This window comes from Fringilla coelebs (genome assembly GCF_963513975.1).
Source record: "Fringilla coelebs genome assembly, chromosome: 11".
NCBI lineage: Eukaryota > Metazoa > Chordata > Aves > Passeriformes > Fringillidae > Fringilla > Fringilla coelebs.
In genome coordinates this window covers 6,702,888-6,724,172 of record NC_140037.1, presented here as the reverse complement: position 1 = coordinate 6,724,172, position 21,285 = coordinate 6,702,888, and the positions used below count along the sequence as shown (strand labels likewise).

At 46.0% G+C, this 21,285-nt stretch overlaps 1 protein-coding gene across 1 annotated transcript; it reads left to right on the top strand.

Annotated features, from left to right (window-relative positions):
• Positions 1-540: 540 nt before the first annotated feature.
• On the top strand, positions 541-20,806 carry ZDHHC15 (zDHHC palmitoyltransferase 15; the record flags this gene model as incomplete). The annotated part of the gene is made up of 12 exons (XM_084212848.1): positions 541-682; positions 3,564-3,590; positions 5,707-5,801; positions 6,503-6,623; positions 7,573-7,642; positions 8,016-8,048; positions 9,123-9,243; positions 10,400-10,532; positions 11,558-11,684; positions 12,253-12,362; positions 13,499-13,581; positions 14,598-20,806. The coding sequence occupies 11 exons, from the start codon at positions 541-543 to the stop codon at positions 13,540-13,542; spliced, it is 1,023 nt and encodes a 340-aa protein (XP_084068974.1). The 3' UTR covers positions 13,543-13,581; positions 14,598-20,806.
• Positions 20,807-21,285: the final 479 nt, after the last annotated feature.

Sequence of the window (21,285 nt, the reverse complement as noted above, 5' to 3'; positions counted from 1 at the left end):
CCCCGCCGTCCCCAGCACACAGAGCCGAAACGGGCGGGCTGTGAGGGGACAGTGCGGCCGCAGCGCCGCTCCCTGAGCCGGGCTTGGCACGGGCGGGCTGTGAGGGGACAGAGTGGCCGGAGCGCCGCTCCCTGAGCCGGGCTTGGCACGGGCGGGCTGTGAGGGGAGAGCGCAGCCGGAGCGCCGCTCGCTCAGCCGGGCTTGGCACGGGCGGGCTGTGAGGGGACAGCGCAGCCGGAGCGCCGCTCCCCCAGCCGGGCTTGGCACGGGCGGGCTGTGAGGGGACAGCGCGGCCGCAGCGCCGCTCGCTCAGCCGGGCTTGGCACGGGCGGGCTGTGAGGGGACAGAGCGGCCGGAGCGCCGCTCCCCCAGCCGGGCTTGGCACGGGCGGGCTGTGAGGGGACAGCGCGGCCGGAGCGCCGCTCCCTCAGCCCGAGCGCCACTGCCCGCCCGCCCCGCCAGGGGGCGCCGCTGCGCGCAGGCCGCTCAGCCGAGCGCCGAGCGCGCCGGCCCCGGGCCAGCCCGCGCAGCCGCGCGCCGATGCGCGGCGCTGAGGGCGGCGGGATGGCGCTGTGGCGGGGGCTGCGCTGCTGCCGCCGCGCCTTCGCCTGGCTGCCCGTGCTGCTCATCGCGCTGCTCCTGCTCTGGTCCTACTACGCGTACGTCTGCGAGCTCTGCCTCGGTGAGCGCCGCCCGCGCCCAGCGGGGCCCCCCGCCCCGGGCCGCGCCTCGGCGCCGCCGGGGCCCCCGCGGAGCTGCGGGCGGGGGGCGCGGCGGGCCGGGGGCTTCGGCCGTTCCCCTTCTCCTTCTCCTCTTCCTCTTTCCCTTTTCCTTCTCCTCCTTCTCCTCTTCTCCTCTTCTTCTTTCCCTCCTCTTCCTCGCCTTCTCCCTTTCCTCCTCCCTCTCCTCATCCTCTCTTCCTCCTCCTCCTCTTCCTCCTCCCGTGTCCGCGGTGTGAGCGGGACCCCGCGCCCGCCCCGGTGTCCTGAGGCTCCGATCGGGCAGCGATCCCTGCACAGGGACAAACACTTCACTACGAGTCGAGTCCTGCTCGGGATCAATGGGGGTTTAGGGCGTGCTGCCCTGATTTCCGCAGGGTTTGTGCCCGGCCGGGCTGGGTGCGGGCTCTGGGTGCTGTCTGTCAGTCGTGGGCCCTTCTTCTGTGTGTCCCTGGCAGCAGGAGGTGGCGTTTGAGAGGGCTGGGACCGTGATTCCACCGTGAAAGGCGGCGTTGTTGTGATTTGATAACGTCCAGATGTGATTTATGAGCTAAACAGTGACAAACATCAGTCTGTGCCCTGCCTTACAATCGTTTCATGTTTATATTCTGAAAAGGAAAGAAGTAAGGTACATGGGATCATGCTCAGGCGTACAGTTGTTACAGTAGGATGGAAAGCACTACGTTATGGAAGAGGAAGTTTTATGCTGGCTAGTAATTGTATATTTAATGTAACAATTTAACTGTATAGTAAGTTGCAAACTTTCATAGGTCTGGTTTGGTGTGCTATTGGAAAGAGGAGTTGTCAGCTCTGGTGGAGAGGAGAGCTGAAGCTTGGATTTGTGAAATTGTGAGACGGAGCTGTGACTCCTCAGGACAGAGTAAGGCAGACAAACGAAACCAGAGGTCCCAGAAAGGATAGTTTGAGATGTTCCTGGGGCAGGAGCTGCCTTCTGGTGCTGCACCGCAAACTTAAATCAGGTGCTTGTTAGGGTTGGCAGTGCAGTGAGACCTGCTGGTTTTTTCTCCATGGGAGCTAGAATGAAATGCAGCTTCTTTGGTCTGTTTTAATCAGCAGCTTGGCAAAGCCCCCAAACACTTCATCACATTTATCCCATCTCTGAGACTGTGGGCTGTTTCTTTCAAGAATTCACATAGGATGATATCCCTGAGGTGCATGGAACTGTCATTAGAACACGTGACAAAAAATGTTTTCCTGAAATGCTGTCAGTCTTTTGAGATGTGCTCTGCAAACTCAGTAATACTGAACATGGGCTGATCCCAGGTCTCAGTGCAGCTGCTGGAGGAGACCTAGGTGATTTGGGTGAGGTTTGGGTTGGGGCTGTGCTGCTCTGCAAGTGCTGGTTCAGCTGGCAGGAGCTCAGTTTGCTGTGTAGAATCACAGCTTAAATTCATTGATTTGCCCACACCCACCTGGGTTTTTTGCCCTGCTTCTCTCTCCTCTCTTTTATTTGTGTGTGGAGGAGTTTATCTATGCAGAAGTTGAAATGATTGAATTATTTCAGGATTTGAGCATGAACTGTTGGCCTGTGCTGTTACTTGCCAAGCAGGATGTTGTCTCTCTCCACGTTTCTAACACAGCAAGGCTTGCTGAGCTGGCTGCCTCTTCTCAGCTGCTGGGAGCCTGTAAATAGTGAATGCTTTGTCTGGAATCTTGGTTTGCATTTTCAGCTGTGCTGAGCGCTGGAAGTGCTGTGGGGGTGATGTCTGGGAGGCATCTCCTGATGCTGGCTTTGAGCTCTCAGTGCTGGGGTGGCCAGTGAGTCACAGGAGGAGGCCTCAGTTCTTGTTTGGCTGGTGGTTGCTGCCACGGTGACAACAATGATCCTCCACAGCACCTTTTGTATCATTGTGTTTGTGCTCCTGTCTCAGGTAAATCCTTAGCCAGGCCCTGCTGCAGGTGTGGTCAGGAGGGAGCCAGGCAGTGCTTGTGAAAAGCTCATCATAGCTTGATTAGCAGCAAACCAAAGCAAAAGCTAAAGTTTTTCTAATAGTCTTGAAATTGAGTGGGCAAAGACACAGCAAAGATTCAGTTTCTTTTTTCATCTACATTGCTGTGTGGCACAGGGCTTTGTCTTCCAAGCAATGCTCTATCAAAATGTCACAGAACTCCCTGTTTTCAGTTCAAGAAAGCTGTCCTTGTCTCTTCTGTTAAACTTGGATGCTGGTTTTTAAGATAATGGATGGGTTTTCAAATAGTCACTACAAGAAGGCATTGAACAATGCACCTTTTGCTGCTTGCTCAGCGGGCTTCTGTTACTCAGGGCTTTTCTCTCATTATGGTGGAGTAAGAAGGGGTTGTAAAATTTGTGCTGATGGGTGGTGTAAAAACAATGAAGTCACTGCAGTTGCTGACTTGGCCAAAGCTGAGAAATTTATAACTTTTTAATCCTGCTGATGCAGAAACACTTTGGGACAGTGCTTACAGTGGAGGGTCAAGACCACTTGGAGACCAGTAGACAGTAGCTGCAAGTATGTGGTAAATGCAGATAGAGGTGCTAGAGGAGCCCTGATGATCTTCTCACTGTCACCAGAGGATTGCTTTTATCATATTTCTAATGCAAAATATACAGAATATATTTTATAAGCAGGGAAAAGACAGCACAAGTAAGAGTGAGTGAACATCTTGCTGTGGGTGTGTGCGTGAGTGAAGAGTTGTTACGGATGCTTTTGGTTTGATGCTGAGCTGTGGGTTCTCTCTTTGCCTCTTGAATTTGAACATTTTTCCTAAAATGGCTGTATTTCATACAGAAATGTTAATTGTCACAAACTTCTCTGGGATTCACATTTCCTCTGTGGACACATGTTTTTTTTTCTTTTCCAGTGACTGTGACCAACCCTGTAGAGAAAGGTATGTGTGATAATTTATTATTTGCCATGCAACCCTGATGTAAAAGGACTCACAAATGTTCTGGCTGAAATATCAGAAATATTTGCTGTCATTTCTTTAAAGGTACATCTTCTTTCAGTGTTTCCTTCCTGTAACTTCACCTCCTGAGGTACTCAGCATGCTGCACCTCCTGGGTGCACTGGGAAGTGCTCTGTCTAGTCACAGTCTGGGCAGAGCGTGGAAAGTCTCTGATCCCTCTGACTCTTTCAGGAAGAGCTCTGTGTGTCTGTGCACACCCACACCTCTCTTCTCCCTTTCCCTTTCACATTTCCAGAGCTGATTTTACAAGCCAAACAGAAACTACTAGTTCCCATCTGCAGCCCACCTGGCTTTTTTCTCTGTTCTGTTTGATCTTTCAGTGAAAGCTATTTTTGATAAGCTTTCTCTCTCAGTTCTGGTGCCCACTAACAGATCCTGAGTCACAGCACAGGTAGGATTGCTCAGTGACACTCTTGAGACCGGTGTGTTGGTGGGGGTAATGGCCATGTTCTAAGAATAAGGAGTCAGTGACTATTTTAATATTTTTCTTCTTCTTTCCTGGAGGTGCTTTGGATGCTTTTGGCTAATCCAGGTGTTCTCTTGGGGACTTTCTTCTTCAGGGGTTATGAAGGACAGGAGTAGGTGTAGTGTAAGCTGTTCCATGAAAAGCAGTGCCAGCTGACATTTAAAGATCCTCCAGATTGCTGCATCCAGTAAATTCTCTTTCCTCTATAGAGCACTTCTAATGTTTGAAATTGCTACAGAGAAAGTGCAGAACCCAGGATGTTAATGACTACTCTGCAGAAGAAAGTTAATTGTTGCCTAATCTGTTAGTGCATCTCCAGGTCAGCTTCCTCTAATGTGCTGCTAGGCTGATCAACAAAATTAAACCTGTTGCAAGATTTATCTCCCTCTATATTAATTAAAAATGGCTCAGCTCCACCTGTAGTGTGAGGATAACATCTCAAACCAGCTTGGAGCATGAGAATGACTTAGCTGTGATTCACAGCTCCTTCCCACAGTCCATCACATCCTTGTGAGATGTGTCCCATCATTTGCTGTCTCATTAGAAAGTCTCACTGATGCATTTGGCCTTTTTTACCAATTTTCACACAGGAAAAGAAGTGTTTTGACATAGTTAAGAAGTGTTTGAATTTTAGATTTCTCTTTCCAACTAGTTATTTTAATCTTATTTTCTAGAATTTGAAACTTAAATGAAATGGGGAAACGAGATTGTTATTGCAATGAAATGATGTGTTTAAATAAAACTATCTTGTAACTTTGATAATGTCTTAATGAGTTGAGTGTTAAAGAAATGGCAAATAGTCTGTGCAGCTGAAGGACAGCTCCTTTGGCTCCCTGTCCATGGAATGCCTGCTACTGCCAAAGGCTCTGGAATCAGGTTTGCATGTTGAACTGACTGTTCTGACATGGGCTGGTTTGCAATTCTCCCTCAGTAATTGCAAGCCCTATTTTGTTCAATTTGAGGGAAGTTTTCCTGATTTATTGTATCAATTGTGGCAAATGTAAACGGTGTTTAATAAGGAATGTGGCTTTTTGTGGTGATGTAAAGCTCATGTTATTTCTCTCTGCTCTCAGAAGAAGAGCATGGTGCAGGGGTGGACAGTGCACACTCTGCTTCCCACTGCTTTCAGTAGCAACTGAACCCCAACTCTGGGAGGGGCAAAATTCACCTTTACACTGCTCAGCACCAGCCAGTTCTGCTGGGCTTGTGCCTGGGATGTGGGGAAGAGACAGGAATCCTCTTGTTCCCAGGGTTGTATCCCTGGGGACAATTCTGCCTGTGGGACAATCTCTGACATCATCATCTCCCTCTCCCACAGAATGGGATCAGGTGGAGCAGGGGATGCTCTGAGATTGGTCACTCCTGAGCACTGGGGTGCTGCTGACCCTGAGCCATGAGGTTTAGCTGGACTGCAATAATGGGTGGCAGGGGATGGACATCTGTCTTTTCCTTTCTTCTTTTTTTTTTTACTTTGTTGTGCAAAATTTGAATTATGCCCATTGTGGATGAAATCTTTGCTTAAGAAGTCATTACTCTGTTTCTGGTTTTTTTCTTTTCTTGTTTTGTTTTTAGTGGCCTATCTTGTAGTATTCCATATTCTCTTTGTGCTCTTTGTGTGGACGTATTGGAAGTCTGTTTTCACTCTCCCAATACAACCAGGCAAAAAGGTAAGAGAGCCAACTCCTTTCATTCCTTGCAAAACAAAAACACAGATGTTAAAGAGAACTCAAACATCCTTCAGTCTAGTTGATATGAAGAGGAGTGTCAGAGGCAAATATGTCTTCATTATTTTCAACCAAATATTTACTTTGTCATGTTGCTTGGATTACTAGATTTAGGTTTTTTTCACATTTTGTTTTACTTCTCTATGAAATACTAATAAAACGCTCAGACTGAGGCAACAAAATGAGGTCAATATTTGTGTGGCACTGGAAATATACTCAGCCTTGCTCTGATCCTGATTGCAAGAATGTAAATTCATAAATAGCAACTAATCCCAGTTTTAAAAATTTAAAAATATAAAGGTTCTTGCTCACTAGAGAGGTGCTGAATGTGTTAGAAAGGTGAGTAATGGTATTCATCTAGGGCAGCAATAGGAGCAATTCTAGTAAGTTGTTTTATGAGCCTTAATTTCACTTTTTCATTTCTTATTGCTGTGTCTCTCAGTATTCTGGCTCTCCAGCACTCACTACCTCCCTTTGTCTTCTTAACAACCACATTTCCCCACTGCACTAATCTCAGGAGCGGGAGGTAAAAACATTTCCAAGCTCAGCTGTATTTGAAAGGCTCCTGTGTTTGAAAGGCTCCTGTATTTGAAAGGCTCTGTGCTGCCCGTGCTGAGTGCTCCTCTGGTGCCCTCTGCTTGCAGTTCCACATGTCCTACGCTGACCAGGAGCGCTACGAGAACGAGGAGAGGCCCGAGGTGCAGCGGCAGATCCTCGCCGAGATCGCCAGGAAGCTGCCGGTGTACACGAGGACGGGGAATGGAGGTCAGCCCAGCACGGAGCCCAAACCCACCCACTCACACCCCAGCAGCACAGCCACCCTGCAGCATTCCCACGCACCCTGCTCTCCCTTGCTCACAGGAAAAACAAAAAAAGCCTTGAACCCTCTAATTCAGTGCAGTTCCAGATGCTGCCTTTGAGAAGCAAGATGTTACCTTTTGTATTTACAGTCCAAAATGGCAATAGAATAATCAAATCTGTCATAATTTTTATGTCTGTATTTAGAAATGGCAATAGAATAATCAAATCTGTCATAATTTTTACTGAAAATGGAGTCTGGCTTAGGGATGCAGCACAGAAAACTGTGACCAGTTTTCTGTACTGTGTTCAGTGATTAAATACCTGCTGCACTCCCTTCACAGCTTAAAGAAATCTGTGTTCATATTGGAGGCTCTGACCTGCTCATTTCTGTCAGGCAAGCCAAAGAATTCTGAAGCAGAGAACTGGAATAAATAGGGAATTGTCAAAATGAAGTGTAGGTAGTCTGAGTAAATGTGGAGGCAAGTAGGCAGCTTTGATTTCCTTCCTGTGAGGGTGGTGAGGCCCTGGCTCAGGTTCACAGAGGAGCTGTGGCTGCCCCTGGATCCCTGGCAGTGCCCAAGGCCAGGCTGGACAGGGCTTGGTGCAACCTGGGACAGTGGGAGGTGTCCCTGCCGTGGCAGGGGATGGAATGAGATGAGCTTTAGAGTCCCTGCCAGCCCAAAGCATTGCATGGCTCTATGATTTTATGCTTTCACTCATTGTTGCCTCATCTGCAAGTCTCCATCAGCATTATGAGTGTTGCTTACCTGATTTTGACCTGAAGCAAACACCAGGTCACGCTGAAGTGATAGAGGAAATAAGAAGAATAGTTAGGAAATGAGCACAGTATCAAGTGACACATGAAAAAAAAGCACTTTTCCATTGTTGTGTGTTCGCTTGTCTCTGATTGCAGGGATTCGGTTCTGTGACAGATGCCAGCTGATCAAACCTGACCGTTGTCACCACTGCTCTGTTTGTGCCATGTAAGTCATGGGTTGTCCTTCACCCAAGTGCAGTCACCACAAGGTTTTGGGAGTGGGCTGTTCCTTCATGTGTATTTTTACCCAAAAAGATTCCCCAGGATCTCTGTTCCAGCTGCAGCCAGCAGTGCTCTGGGGCAGAAATCATTCTCGTGTCTCTTTATCTACACAAGGACCAAGGACATTGGTTGGTCTTCAAACACTAAGAAATGTTCCATCATAAAATTATATCTACCTTAAAAAACTTAGGGACAGCATCATTTTGAGTATCTGTTGTGTAGAAACGACACAAAAATCAAAGTTTTGCTGTTGATCTGCAGTTGGTAATGAAGTACCAATTCAAAATCTTCCATTTTTCTTTTTTGTCCTTTTGCAGGTGTGTGCTAAAAATGGATCATCACTGTCCATGGTATGTCCTAGATAACTGGTTTGTGGTTTTCTGAAAGGAAAGGCTGCTTAGATATATTTCTGTATGCCTCTCATGTCTGTATGCCTCTCACATTTTAGGCCATCCATCTCTTTAGTTTGGGAAACTTATAAAATAATTGCACTTTGAAATTGCCTGAAATTAAATTTTAACAAATCATTCATGTTCGCTCCATAACCCATGTGTAAAAATGCTATAATATTGATAAAATTTAAACCCCAACTGCTAATTCACTCATTAATTATTATTCAAATTTGAAAGGAACTCCAGCTTAGCCTTTCCTTTGGGCTCTCTCAGTGTTTCAGCTACACTTGGGGTGCTTCCAACAACAACATTTGCACATGGATTGTTTCTGGACTGATGATGGTCAGAGACAGTCTGTGCAGAAAGCTGCATGGAATAATTGAGCTTTACACCTTTCAGAATTGCTGCCACTAAATTCTTAAACTCCTCCTTTTTTTTAAAAAAAAAAAAAAAAGGAAGATTTAAGAATTCAGAAACAACACAAACATTTCCCTACCTGAACCTTCCTGGTGATCAAAATTGTAGAGGATTTTCCAAAGCTGAGTTCTGACACAAACACCCACTAGGGTTTTTTGTACATCCCCGTGTTCCTTTCTAGAGTTGTCCTGTGCGTGGAGAATTCTAAGCAGGTGTGGGGTTCATTGGGCTGTGTGTAAGCAAACAGGGGAGAGGTGGCTCCGGAGGTTTGCAAAGGAATAAAGTAGCACAGAACTCCCAGCTGTGATTGCCTTGGCAGACAAGAGCCAGACAGGAGGAACGAGCTGCTGCCTCTGTCACCCATTGACCTGTGGTACCAGCCTTAAAACAATTCCAAAAATCGAACTGTGCTTCTCCTGGGCCCTCGGGAAGGCTTGGAGGGAGAAGCAGAGCCATCAGCTCGGTTCCCTTTCGGCCACTAAGGGGAGCTGCTCGTTGGCAAATTCCGTTGTGTGATCCGGGGGTTTCAAACCCCCCCAAACCGGTCGTGCTCTTTGTGTTACAACCACTGTGTGCTGCACCAATCCTGACTTCAACTTTGCTTTTGTCCTCCAGGGTGAATAACTGCATTGGATTTTCTAACTACAAATTCTTTCTACTGTTCTTAGCCTATTCTTTGTTGTATTGCTTGTATATTGCTGCAACAGTCTTCAAGTATTTCATTAAGTATTGGACAGTAAGTCATGAAATCCAGTTACTTTTTCATCTCCTGTCAGTCTCGTGGGCTTCAGTGACTCTCGGTGCTCTGTTGCTCTCAGGCAGTGGAGGGGCTGAATTTTCCTGGGAGGTGCTTCCTGGGCCCTTTGGGAGTCCACCTCCTGTTACATGCCCAAAATGCACAGAGCAAGAAGCAAGCAGCCTTCAGGAATTTCAGCCTGTAGATTATTTTCTGGCAGAGAGGTTCCATCCTTCCCTGTCCTTGAGTTTGCATGGGTGTCCCTTGGAAAGTTTGGCATTGATGTGTAAGGTCCTGGCAACGATTTGTACATATTTCCTGAAAAGAAAAAAAGGGCTCAAAAAACCTTGTTCATTTTCTAACCCCCATAGGCCCAGTGACCCAAAGGAGGCTTTTATTCAGTAACTGCTGATTGCTTCTATGCAAGCAAGGCCAGCTGACAAACTGACAGCTCCAGTAAGACCCTGGCCCTTGGTCTCTATTTCTGTCCCCTCTGCTCAGTAATTGTGTATGTTTGTGTTTAAGTAGCTTTGCTGTGCACTGATTGTTCCCCACACTCAGCAAGGCACAGCCCTGAGCCTGGGAGCTCCCCAGAGCCTGCCTGTGTCCCTGCTGGGCACCTCTGGCACCTGGCTCTTCTGCTGTAGAGGGAAAGGAGCCTTTCTTCTGCTTGGGATGTCCCACTTGGCTTTTAACCCTTCCCCATCCATCTGTGCTCAGTTCTAACACTCCCCAATAGCTGCAGATGTGGAGGGCAGGTTTCTCTGGGGTTAACTTGAGCAAGGTGCAGAATTTTAATGTATGCACAGGAAACTCAGCAGAACTTAAACAGGGCTTCAAGAGCTTCTGCCTGCTCATTTCCCACAGGCACAGGGTGTTTGTCATGCCCAGGTGTCTCACCTGGGCAGCTGTGGTGGGCTGGCTCAGAGCCATACCAAGGGTTAATAACACCCCCCACTCTTTGTGCTGTGGTACAGGAGGGGAAATGAACCACATTCATTTCTTTGTCTCTTTTTGCTTTATCTAGTAATATTCACTTTTGTCTGCAAAAGTTTGAGAACTCCCAATAGGAGTTTTAGAATTATATTTCTAAGTACAAATAATTTCCATCTTTAATTTGTTCCCATCACTTGTTCTGTGTTGCTTTCCTTTCCAGGGTGAGCTGACCAATGGACGCTCCAAATTTCACATCCTTTTCCTTCTCTTTGTGGCAATCATGTTCTTTGTGAGCCTCATGTTTCTGTTTGGCTACCACTGCTGGCTGGTCAGCACGAACAGATCCACTCTAGGTAAGGCTCTTCTGTCTCTTCCTTCTAGTAAGACACACCAAAGGTGCTGTAAGAAGGAAAAAAGAGAAGAAAAAAGGCATTTGTTCTATTTCTGTACATTCCTGCTGGTTTCATATGTAAAACTGCATTTGCTGTGAAATGAGTGCAGCTTCTCAGGAATAATGGTTTGTTATGCTCCTGTGCTGGGGTGCACCCCAATCAGCTTGGTGAGCTTGGGAAACACAGTGTCCATCTTTACTGATAAAGGCAAAGAAGTTGTGACTGTAAAATCAAAGAAATTACCATCTAAAATGCTATAATTTTGCCAGTTTCTTTGCCTTTCCTCAGATAAATGTTCAACTTTCAAAACTTTTGGGATAAAGTTTTGTAACAAAACAGACACTATCAAGAGAGAGCAAATACTCTGATTTTATCAAGTTATTTACTTGAAAAGTCATTTCATGGGGCACTGAAGCTCATCTATCCCAAAACATCAGACCTGTGCAGCAGCTGAGAAGGGAAATCAAACTGTTCCTAAGGCACTCAAGGTTCTTCTCTCCTTTCTTTTTTTAATTTTATGCCCCACCAGAACCCAGAGTTTATTTGCATTTGTTTGTCCCTAGTGCTTGTTTATTCTAACATTAACAAATGAGGTGATTGAAATCTGCAGTGCCACTTCTGGAATATGCACTGAACACCAACCTACTTCATCCTGCAGAGTTTTTTACCTAGAAACTTTTACCCTCTGAATTTCATCCAGTCCCTCAGGAAGATGTTTTAACTCCATGCTCTGGATGAAACCCCTTGTGGGTCGGTTTGACTGTTCTCTGACTTCAGTTGCACAACCAAATTCCTGCCTTCAGCTGGAAAGTCTTTACAGGCTTTGCAAAATGGGAAAACCATTATTTTGAAACTCTGTAGTGCTGTATCCCTATAATCTGTTAAATCATGTTGTCTTTAGATGGTTACAAGATGCACAAGCCTGTTTCAGAGTGTTTGCCATTGATTTTCATTTTTTTTCCCACTGAAATTGCCTCTGTTTGCAGAGGCTTTCTCAGCTCCAGTGTTTCAAAATGGCCCAGATAAAAATGGATTCAATCTTGGCTTTGTGAAGAATCTCCAGCAAGTGTTTGGGGAAGAAAAAAAGCTCTGGTTGCTGCCTATTGCCTCTAGGTGAGTAACCCTGCTAAAGCTAAAGTGCTAAAACCTGATGTAATTACAGTTTTTCACATTTTGTGTAAGGCCTAGGTCACAGGAAAGTGGGGGTTTTATGTGTCTTTCAGTAAGAGTGGGGCCATTTTCTGTTGGGTGTCAGTCAAACACAAGTGAGATTTCTGCCCTGAAGAATCTCTGGGATAAATTAATAAAATTGATACCCATTTGCTTAGTTTTTATCAATGTTTTCCTTAGTTCCCCTGTCACTTCTAACTGCCCACAAGTTAATTTTTCCAGGGCTTTTGTTCTGTATTCAAATTACTTGATCAAATTAGCACATTTACCTTCTGCTAAAAATTACTTGATTCCAGGCCACAAGTTTCAACTTTTGTACTCCAGAGACCTTGAAAAAATTGAGAACCAAAATGAAAGATAAACATGGTTCCTTTCAAAGCTTAAAGATGATTTTAAGTAAACATGGGAAATACTGGCAACAGAAAACTTTGCAGAAAAAATGTAGAGAAATTGTCATCTTTTAGAGTCACTTGCTGCTTTTGCAGTGTCCCTCTGTCCCTTTTCCATGCAGCCAGGGGGATGGACATTTTTTCCCCATGAGAACCTTGAGTGAAGCTCGGAACCCTCTCCTGACAAATGAGGAGCAGTGGGAAGAGGATGGAATAGATGAAGAGCCTCAGGGTAAGGAATTAGTGAAATTAGTTGTCCTGACCTACAGTGGCCAATAAATGAACTATAAGAGCTAATCAAATAAAAAAGCTGTGTTGGTTAAATCCCTGAGCAACTGGGACTTGATTAATGAGCACAGACTAAAAATAAGCTCTGCTTTGGAAACACTTCTTCCTTTTTTTTTAATAACTTTCTACTTGCAGGTGAATGAACTTAACAGATGTTTCAAGAGTTAGAGAAAGTGAAGTTGCCACAAACTGAGAGCATTTACATGTAAATGTTGCTGCATACAGCCCAGTTATTTGGGATGTAAAGTGGTGCCTGCAAGTAGGAGAATATTTAGATTTTTTTGAAGTGTATTTATCCTGTGACAGTGTGTGAAATCAGGGATGCAAACACCCGAGTTCAAGGATGCATTTAGGAAGATGCTTTACACTTTGTCCAGCTTTATTTCCAGAGTAAATTTACTTGCTCTCCCTGGTGGGTTCTATACTTACACAAGATAACACAAATGAGTTTTAAGTCCAACAGAATTGGCTTTAAAATAGCAAACTGTGGCATTTCTGTGAATTTTTAAATGATTTTTAAATGTGATGCTTAAAATAACACCCTTAGGAATGAGTCAGAGCTTCTTCCATTTTTTACAAACTTTAAATTCTCTGAATAAATAATTAGTTCTTTCATATGAAAACAGTGGCAGTGAGGTGATTTTTGGCTAGATCAGACCCCAGACTATGGTCTGGAGCTTACATGAAGTCTCCCAGTTTATAGAGCTTATTAAATAACTGACATTTCCAGGCAGATGAACTGGATGAACTGTGGATCCTTTCAACTGAAATATTCAAATTCTCTCTTACACAGAGGTAAACCAGTAAAAATGTCTAACCAGAAAGACCTGAAATGTTCCATTAAAACTCCAAGACCTTTATTTGTCTTTGTGGCTTTAAAGCTTGTGACTTGGTTATGAAATAAATCAAGCCAATAATAGAGTAATCTCAGTTAAAAACAGCTGTTCAATTCTCTCTGACAAGTGGTTGTCTATTTTTATTTGTAATTATCCTTAAAAACACAATCCCATGCTTAGTGAAAAATGTATTCTCAGTGAGAAAATCAGATTTATTTGCCTCTAACTGCTTTGGTTTTCACAGGTCCTGGTGAAGCCTCATCCCTTGCCATAGAAAGGGAGACATAGCAGTGTGAAAACACAGTGGTGTAAAGCTGCATCAGAAAGGTCAGTGTTTCTTTCTTCATTTCCCTCAAAACCACTGCTCTGCAGGGAGTGGGGAGGTGATGTTGAAAAGGTTTGGGCTTTAGCAGGAAAATGTTTCTCCAGCTTGCCCAGAAATGCCTTATTCAAGGGGCCCTGAGGGGAAGCAGAGGCTCTCAGAGGCCCTGGGCTGGCTGTGGCACAGGTGACACCAGAGCCACCAGCACTCTGTGAAGGGGAGGACACCAACCCTGCAGCTCCTCTGGAAAGCATGGCAGGAACAAGCCTTGCACTGACTGGGACAGTGACAAGATGGAAATTCTGGGATCTGTGGGAGGTGTGGGAAGGTGCAGGTGAGGTGTTAAACTGAGGCTGAGCACAGCCAAGGTGCAGCTGGGGATACGAGGAAGTGCCTTGTAATGTCACATCAGCTGTCACTCTTCTCTAGGCTTTCTGTCCCCCTGGGAAAGGTGGGTCCCACAAGAGCTGACACCAGCTGGGGCAGGTGCTACTTCCAGAACATTCCCTGCTCTGCCTCCTGCTCTGGCTTGGAGAGCAGGGGAGATGCCCCACACACCTCCTGCCCCAGGAGCTGCAGGCAGTGAGGAGGGCACAGTGTCCTGCTGTCCCAGAGGAATGGAACTGACCAGATTCCAGCAGCATCCTCTGCTGTCCCCCTGGCAGGAGGTGCAATTGCCAGGTGGGGTTTGCCCCTCTCAGTTCCAAGGCAGGCAGTAACTGTGGTGAGGCAGAGCACTGCAATCCCTGCCTGGCTGCCCTGGCACACAGGGCCCCTCCACACTGCTGTCAGTGGGCTGCTGGCACATGGTAGGACTCTGCCTTGTTCCACTAAGAAAAACCCCAGAGTGTTTTTCTGTCAGCAGTGAGGGCTGCATCCTGCCATCCCACCAGGGCAGGCAAAATCAGCATTTTCCTCTTGTTCTTCATGGCTTTAAAATGGCTCCCAAAGCCCAGATCAGCTCTCAATCCCTCATAACAGCGGTGCTGTGGTTGCACAATTGTATTTCTTTAAATTTCAGCTTCCCTCTCAGGAGCCAACATCCCTTCTCTTGGCAAGGACTTCAGTTTTGAGGGGCAGAAAACAGGTGGATCTTCAAGATGAGAAAACATCCTGAAGTGTTGTCTGATGAGAATCTGCATTCCAGAGTGCTTCTCCAGGAATCCTGCTGTCCAGATGTCCCAAGGCTTTATAAATTTAAGTTACAGAGTTAACAGAACAATTTTACAGAGTGATTGTGGCCAATCTTCTTTGGCCTGCTCTCTTTATTTTATAAATACTATATATTTTTTATTCAAAATAGGTACAAATGTTGATGCGAGTGCGTTTCCGAAGGCCTTTTCATTTTGCAAACATCAGGGACTCGAGCTCTTGAAATTCTTCCAAGCCATAATATTCTTGGGGATGGTTATTTATTTTGAGGCTGATTCTCCAACCTTCTCTGACAAGTGGCATTTTCTCATGTATTTAAATTCTGAGTGAGTTCAGCTCATTGCAAGACAGACCCAGTTAAATCTGGCACTAAATTGGTAGCTGAATGTAAGAGTGTTGAAAGCAAAAGTGCTGAACATGCACATGTACATGTGCAGCTGTGAGTGAAAATAAAATATTCACATTGCCAGTATCAAGATTCAAGAATATTGTGGCCATAGATTTTTTTAAAACATTTTTTGGGGGAGGTGTTATTTTCCTTGAGTTTGGGTTATAGTGCTTTTACATCCTACTTAGAGGCTTCTAAAATGCAAAAGGGAACTTCAGACAGTCCAGTTTGCATTAATTCATAGGGTTAAAATATCTCATTCCTGGATCAGTGTTTGATGGAGATTTGTGTGTTCATGGAGTCAGAAAGGAAGATGTGAATTTGAAATGTGCACTGAAAGTTTGGCTCCAAGAGTTGTGTTTGGAGTTTCACTCCACAGGGGTGGCTTGAACCCCAAAATGCTGAAGACACAATTGGTATATTGAATTTTTTCAGACTTTTTCCCAGCTCAGTGCACTGACTGGCTTCAGGAGTTTCTGCACTAAGAGGTGATCAGATTTGTTTCTGCATTTTGCTGCATTTACAGTCAGAGGTGTATCCCTGTTTTTGTTCTGGGGAATGGAACTGAGACTTGGCTGGCTGGATTATGGATATTTTTCTAGACCTGAGTCCTTTTTTTTAATCTGCATGATTCAGCCCAGTCCATCATTCTTGTTTGAATTAGGTGCATGCTAAAACTGTTGGTGTACTGCCTCTAAGATCATTTAGTACCATTTTCTATCCCATTTTTGTGTTTATCAGCCCACTGGTATTGGCAGTGACTACAGGAGCAGCTGTGCATGACAGGAGAAAGGAGCTGCTGAGTGAGTTTGGTGATGGAGGCTTTGCCTACAGACTAAACTCCTTTTTCCTCTGTTCCTCTGCTGCTGCTGCCACAGGGAATGTGTGTGTGAGCCAGGAGAGCCTTGCAGGGGTTCCTTCCCTGAGAGAAGGTGTTTCACTCCTGGCTGATCCCTGCCCTGGGGGCAGGAATTTTGTCCCTCAGCTCTGCAGTCTGTGTGGAGCAGGCAGTGCTGACCTCCCTGGGATGTCTCACTGCTGGATTTGGTTGTGAGGGGCCCAGGTGGGCTGGCCCAGGCTCCTGTGGGTTTGTGTCTCTCCTCAGGGTGGCCCTGAACACTGAAAATGTTCCTGCTTCAGCCACCTGAGCCCCATCTGTTGAGTGGCTCTGTCACCAAATGGCTGCTGAGTGCTGGAAGGGTTTTTCCTGTCAATCTAAAGCTGCATTTCTAATGTAAATCTGGTGTTGGACCTTGTGCTGTGTGTGATGCAAGGTGGCAGCTGAATTAATCCCCTCATTCCTGGCAAAATGTGCTCTGGAGGGGGAGCTTGAGAGGATGATGGCAGCTAAACACAGCCAGAATTTAGCACCTACAGAGGTGCTATTTGTGCCTTTAAAACCTTTAAAGTCCTTGTATAGAAAACCAGGAAGGTGATTTGGTGACTTTCTGTTTCATCCTGCCAGCTGAAGTGTATTTTTGCAGAGCTTGTGTGGATTTACAGGAGTTTTCTGAGCAGGTTCTTGTGCCCTTCCTGGGTTTGGCTCTGGTCACAGCCCTGCCATTATTTGAGTTGTTTCTGTGCCAGGCAGCAGCAGCAGAGCTGTGCAGGAGCTCCCCTGCCTGCTCCTGCTGCTGCACTGCTCATTAGGGAGTACAGAAAATCAGGTTTTGTCTTCTCATACTAAGGCAGATATCTTGATGATGGCACAGGCACCAAGCTCAGATTGAGAAAGGGCTTTAAATGTTTCCAAGTAATTTTTATTCAGTCGCTTTTCCTGTAATTAATTATGGTCATCTCTTCCCTTTCCTTCAAAGCAGCTCAGCCTCCCGTGGTTGTAACAAACTCTTGTTAGAACAACACAGAGTTTATCACTTCAGAGCCAGTTCTCAATATCCACACATCAGATGCTGGAAAGCTTAATGAAATGTGAAACAAACCCAAAAGTTGTGTAAAATGAGGCAGAACAAAATGGGAAAAACCCACATATCTGAGTGAGCAGCTCCATTTTATTCCCTTCTGCTCACTTAAGGAGATATCCTTATTTTACCCCTGGCCTTTGTCCTTTTTATGCTGAGTAAATGCACTGGAAAACAAAAGTTCCTCAGGCTGCTGTGGTCACTCTGCAGGGTGACAAAAGAGAGAATATTCAGCCCAGTGTGTGATAGGTTTTTTTAACCTGAAAATAGCTCTTCAGGGGTAACCCACTGCAGCACCTCCTTTGTTTTCCACGCCCTGATCCTCATCCAGAGACTCTCCGCCATCATCACTGACAGTAAGGGCTGTATCATCAAAGGTCTCCCCTACCTGCCCTGCCTGCACCCTCCATCCCAGCATTCCAGGAGTGGGATTCATCCCCCCAGTCCCATCAACACCAAGGATACTGCAGCTCTGGGAGCTAGCCAGTGACTCCAGCTCATCCTGTGTGTATCTCACACTGCCTCTGCTGGTGGCCCAGCATTCCAGGTGCACCCTGAGCCCTCCATGTGCCAGGAGCAGCCAAAGTGTCCCCACTGGGATTGCCACCAGTGTCACTGTCACCCTCTGGGTGTGAGCTGTAGGTGCAGCTCCATTCAGGGAACCTGGAGAATTAAGGTTTGAGTCTCAGTTCTGGTGCTGGTGTCAGTGTGTGGCTGTAGGGGCTGCTGAAGGTGTTCCATTCCAGCCTGGAGCAGTGTGGAAGCAGGAAGGGAACTGTCCCAACCCCCTCCAGGGGCTGCTTTCTCTGCTTACACTGGATCTGCACTACAGCTTTCTCAGCTGTGAGCAGCTTTCCATGGGAAAGGAGGGAACTCTTGTTGGACTTTACTGTGATGCCTCCATTGTTTTCCCTCTGCTCCTGGATTCATCCTCTAAATTAACTGACCACCAACAGCCACCTCTTCACCTCCCCCTTCTCTCCCATTTACATTCAGGTAAAAAACCCAGACAGAGCATCACATTGATGTTTCTCTGTGTGCAGTTGTCCTAAGTCCAGCCCTGGGCCAGCAAGTTCTGCCCAAGGAACCTGGACTTGTGCAACCCTCACTGCACTGCCAGGTTTCTCTTGCCAATGTGAAGGTTTTGGAGTAGGATAATCTTGTTTTCCTTCAAGCAGGGAGCACTTCTGTATGTTTGAGGAGGCTGTACCCATTGTGTGTGGGGTGCAGTCCCTGGTGAGAATCAGGAAGCTTCCAAATCACACTATGCAATGAATGTTTGCTTCCTGGGACAAACAGGAATGAATTCAGCAAAATCCACACCAGCTGCAGCTCTGTAGTTCTAGATGCTGGTCTGGACTGAAAGCACAACTTGATGCATAAAGTCTGTCATGTGATATGAATGTAAAATGTAAAGGGGGGGGGGGGAAATTAATATTTTTTTCCCTGAATTTAGCTGGGAAGAATGATGTACTGAGCAGTTACTCTGTGCAGAGTTACTCTGCTGAGCAGTTACTCTGTGCAGAGCTGAGGCACTCGTGGAAAGGTTTAATTAGCAGGGGAAGGAGCCACTGCTGACCTTGTTTATTAAGCCAGAACTAATTAACTCAAAAGGGTCATGTTTTCGTTTCAGTGACTCCTGTGGTACAGATTTCTGAAATGGATCCATAGTACTTGAAAATACCTCAATTTTATTGATATTTTTCCAATTCTATCAGCTTCTGCTTTATTACAGAACACTTGCAAACCTAAACTCATCCTGAACTGATCAGATCACTGAAGGTGTTTGCATGGCAGAGGGGCTCTGGTCTGGCAGACCCTGCACTGGCTCTGCCATGGGCTCTTCCTGCCCAGTGCTGCATTCCCTGCCCTGGTCACAAACACTGAGCTCACACCCACTGCTGCAGGGTTTTAGTCTCTTGTCCTTTTTCCATCCCATTTTGAGTCTTCCCTCTTCCTCCTGAACATACAGTTAATATTTTCAGCTTTGAGCTGCTTGTGCTGATTTTTTGGATACTGTGAAGGTGAGTAGGTGTCATTTTATGCAGTTGTGCCATGTATTTTATTTGTAATTAATCTCTCTGTTTGTCAGGTATTGGTTTGTGGTTCCCATCAGCAGGCCCAGCTGGCTTTGCTTAGAGCAGGATCCCACTTCCTGCATTTTCTCTTTCCTAAAAGCCTCATTTCTTCATTCTCCAGCTTCCGTTTGGGATGTAAACCTTGTGAAATAAAATGTAAGTTTACATTTCAAATACAAGCCTGTAAGTTGCTCATGCCTGCATGCTACTTAAAATACTATTTTTTTTTCTGTATGAGGTTTTAAGATTTACAGCAGCATTTGTAAAACTTTAGTGGGCAACAGCCATTGTTAAAAAAAATAACAAGTTATGCTGAGGGGGGAAAAAACCACAACCCCAAAAAAATCCAACAAAAAGGTCAAAGGGATCATCTCTGCTTCTTATTCCAGCTGTGCTTGAAAAGAACTGCCTGCTTGCATGCAGTGCTGTCAGACAGCCCTGGGACATGCAGGTAGCTCACCTGAGAGCTTCCCTGATGTTTCAGCACTTCCTTGAGTTAAACCTTGGACTAAATCCCATGGGAAGCTAAATCCCATAGGAACCCAACAAAATCAACCTCCCCCTCTCCTTTCTAACCTGGGGAAGGTGTGTGCAGCCCCTTCTCAGCTCTTCCCTCTGTAAGAGAAACAGAAGCCCGAAGTGAAAGTGTTGGTGTATTATTCCCCCACCTTTTTCTGGAGGATCTGGGAGCCTCCAGGATGTCCCAGAACTCCTTTGGCATCTGGAACTCTGCTGATGTCATGAACTGCTGGGCTGGTGCAGGTGACCTTCCCTGGGAGGGAAAGGCTGTGCCTGAGAGCTGGGGTGAGGAGGTGGAACTGTTCTGATGTAACTCCATCCTTCTTTGGAATTAACTACATTATGGAATGGCTTCCTGCTGTACTTATGGAGCTACTCCAGAGTGAATCCAAATCCACTGCTGGAGCAGGGAACTTTGGGTTAGGAACACAGGAAGTAGGAAAGGTCTTGTTATTTTATAAATTTGTAATCTGCCTGCTCAGATGGCTGCTCCTCATCTGAAAATGCTGTTTGTGGAGCAAAGGGCTCCCTCAAAGATAGAACTGAGCTAAATCTCAGGCTCAGAGAATGGCAGAGCCGGGGTCTTGTCAATGTATCAGGAAGGTTTCGCTTCCTCCAGAAAAGCCAGGGGGTTTCACACACTGGAAAATGAGGCTGGAGCAGAACCCCACTGCAGGGGCTGCTGGGGGTCAGGGGGAGCCCTTTGGGAGCTCCCTCTGGGGCAGGATCAGCACTGCCATTCCCATGGAGCTGACAGAACTGGGACACAGCAGCAACCCCTGAGTGGGAACTGCATCCAGCTGCTGCTTAGGAGCCCAGCATGGCCTGGGGCTGGCAGGTGTTCAGTCAGAACCCGTGGCTTAATACACATCCCTCCCCCCTAATTCAATGGGAAGTAATTATTTTGCAAGGAATGTCACACCAGGATTGCTGCTCACCTTTGGGGTGTTGTGTTCAGGAGTTTAATGCTGCTGCTGCTGGCATTGAGACTTTTGATATCGAATGGGTTTTTACAAAAGCCTTGGATACTCATTTTTACTGTCAGACCAATGCTCTGACTATGCTGATGCTCTGTGGAGTTTCACTGGCATTTTCCAAGTGTTTGTACAGTTTCTACAGCTGAATATCCTGTATGTTCTGCTTTGTTGTTTTTTATTATGGTTTATACTGCACTGCAGGCAAGGACTGCATTAAAACCATTTTTGGCTAATTGATTAGACTTGTGAATGGTTATTTCCTATGTTCAGGCTGAACATTCCCTCTCTGGAAGTGTTACACAACTTTTATTCATTGGAATTACTGCTTGAAACAGGGAAGGTTCTTTATCTGTGACAAAAAGATTCATGGTGTGAGCAGCCCAGACCTCAGCACTCCACTGACCTGATGAGAGGTAAGGACACTACTTGAGACAACATTCCCTTATCCTGCAATTGTAGAATATGGATATATTTTAAAATAATTATGGTTTCTGTTGTATTCATGAATTTCCCCAAAGTGTTACAGTAAAGGGAGGGACTGGCCAGCTGGGTATGGTGTGTTTGATGCCAGGGCATTTAATGAAAGAAGGGATTTGGTTGCAGATTGATGTTTAATGTGACCCAAACAATGAGTGCCCTGAGGCTTTGGAAAAGCTGCTGAGCCCTGAGGGCCACA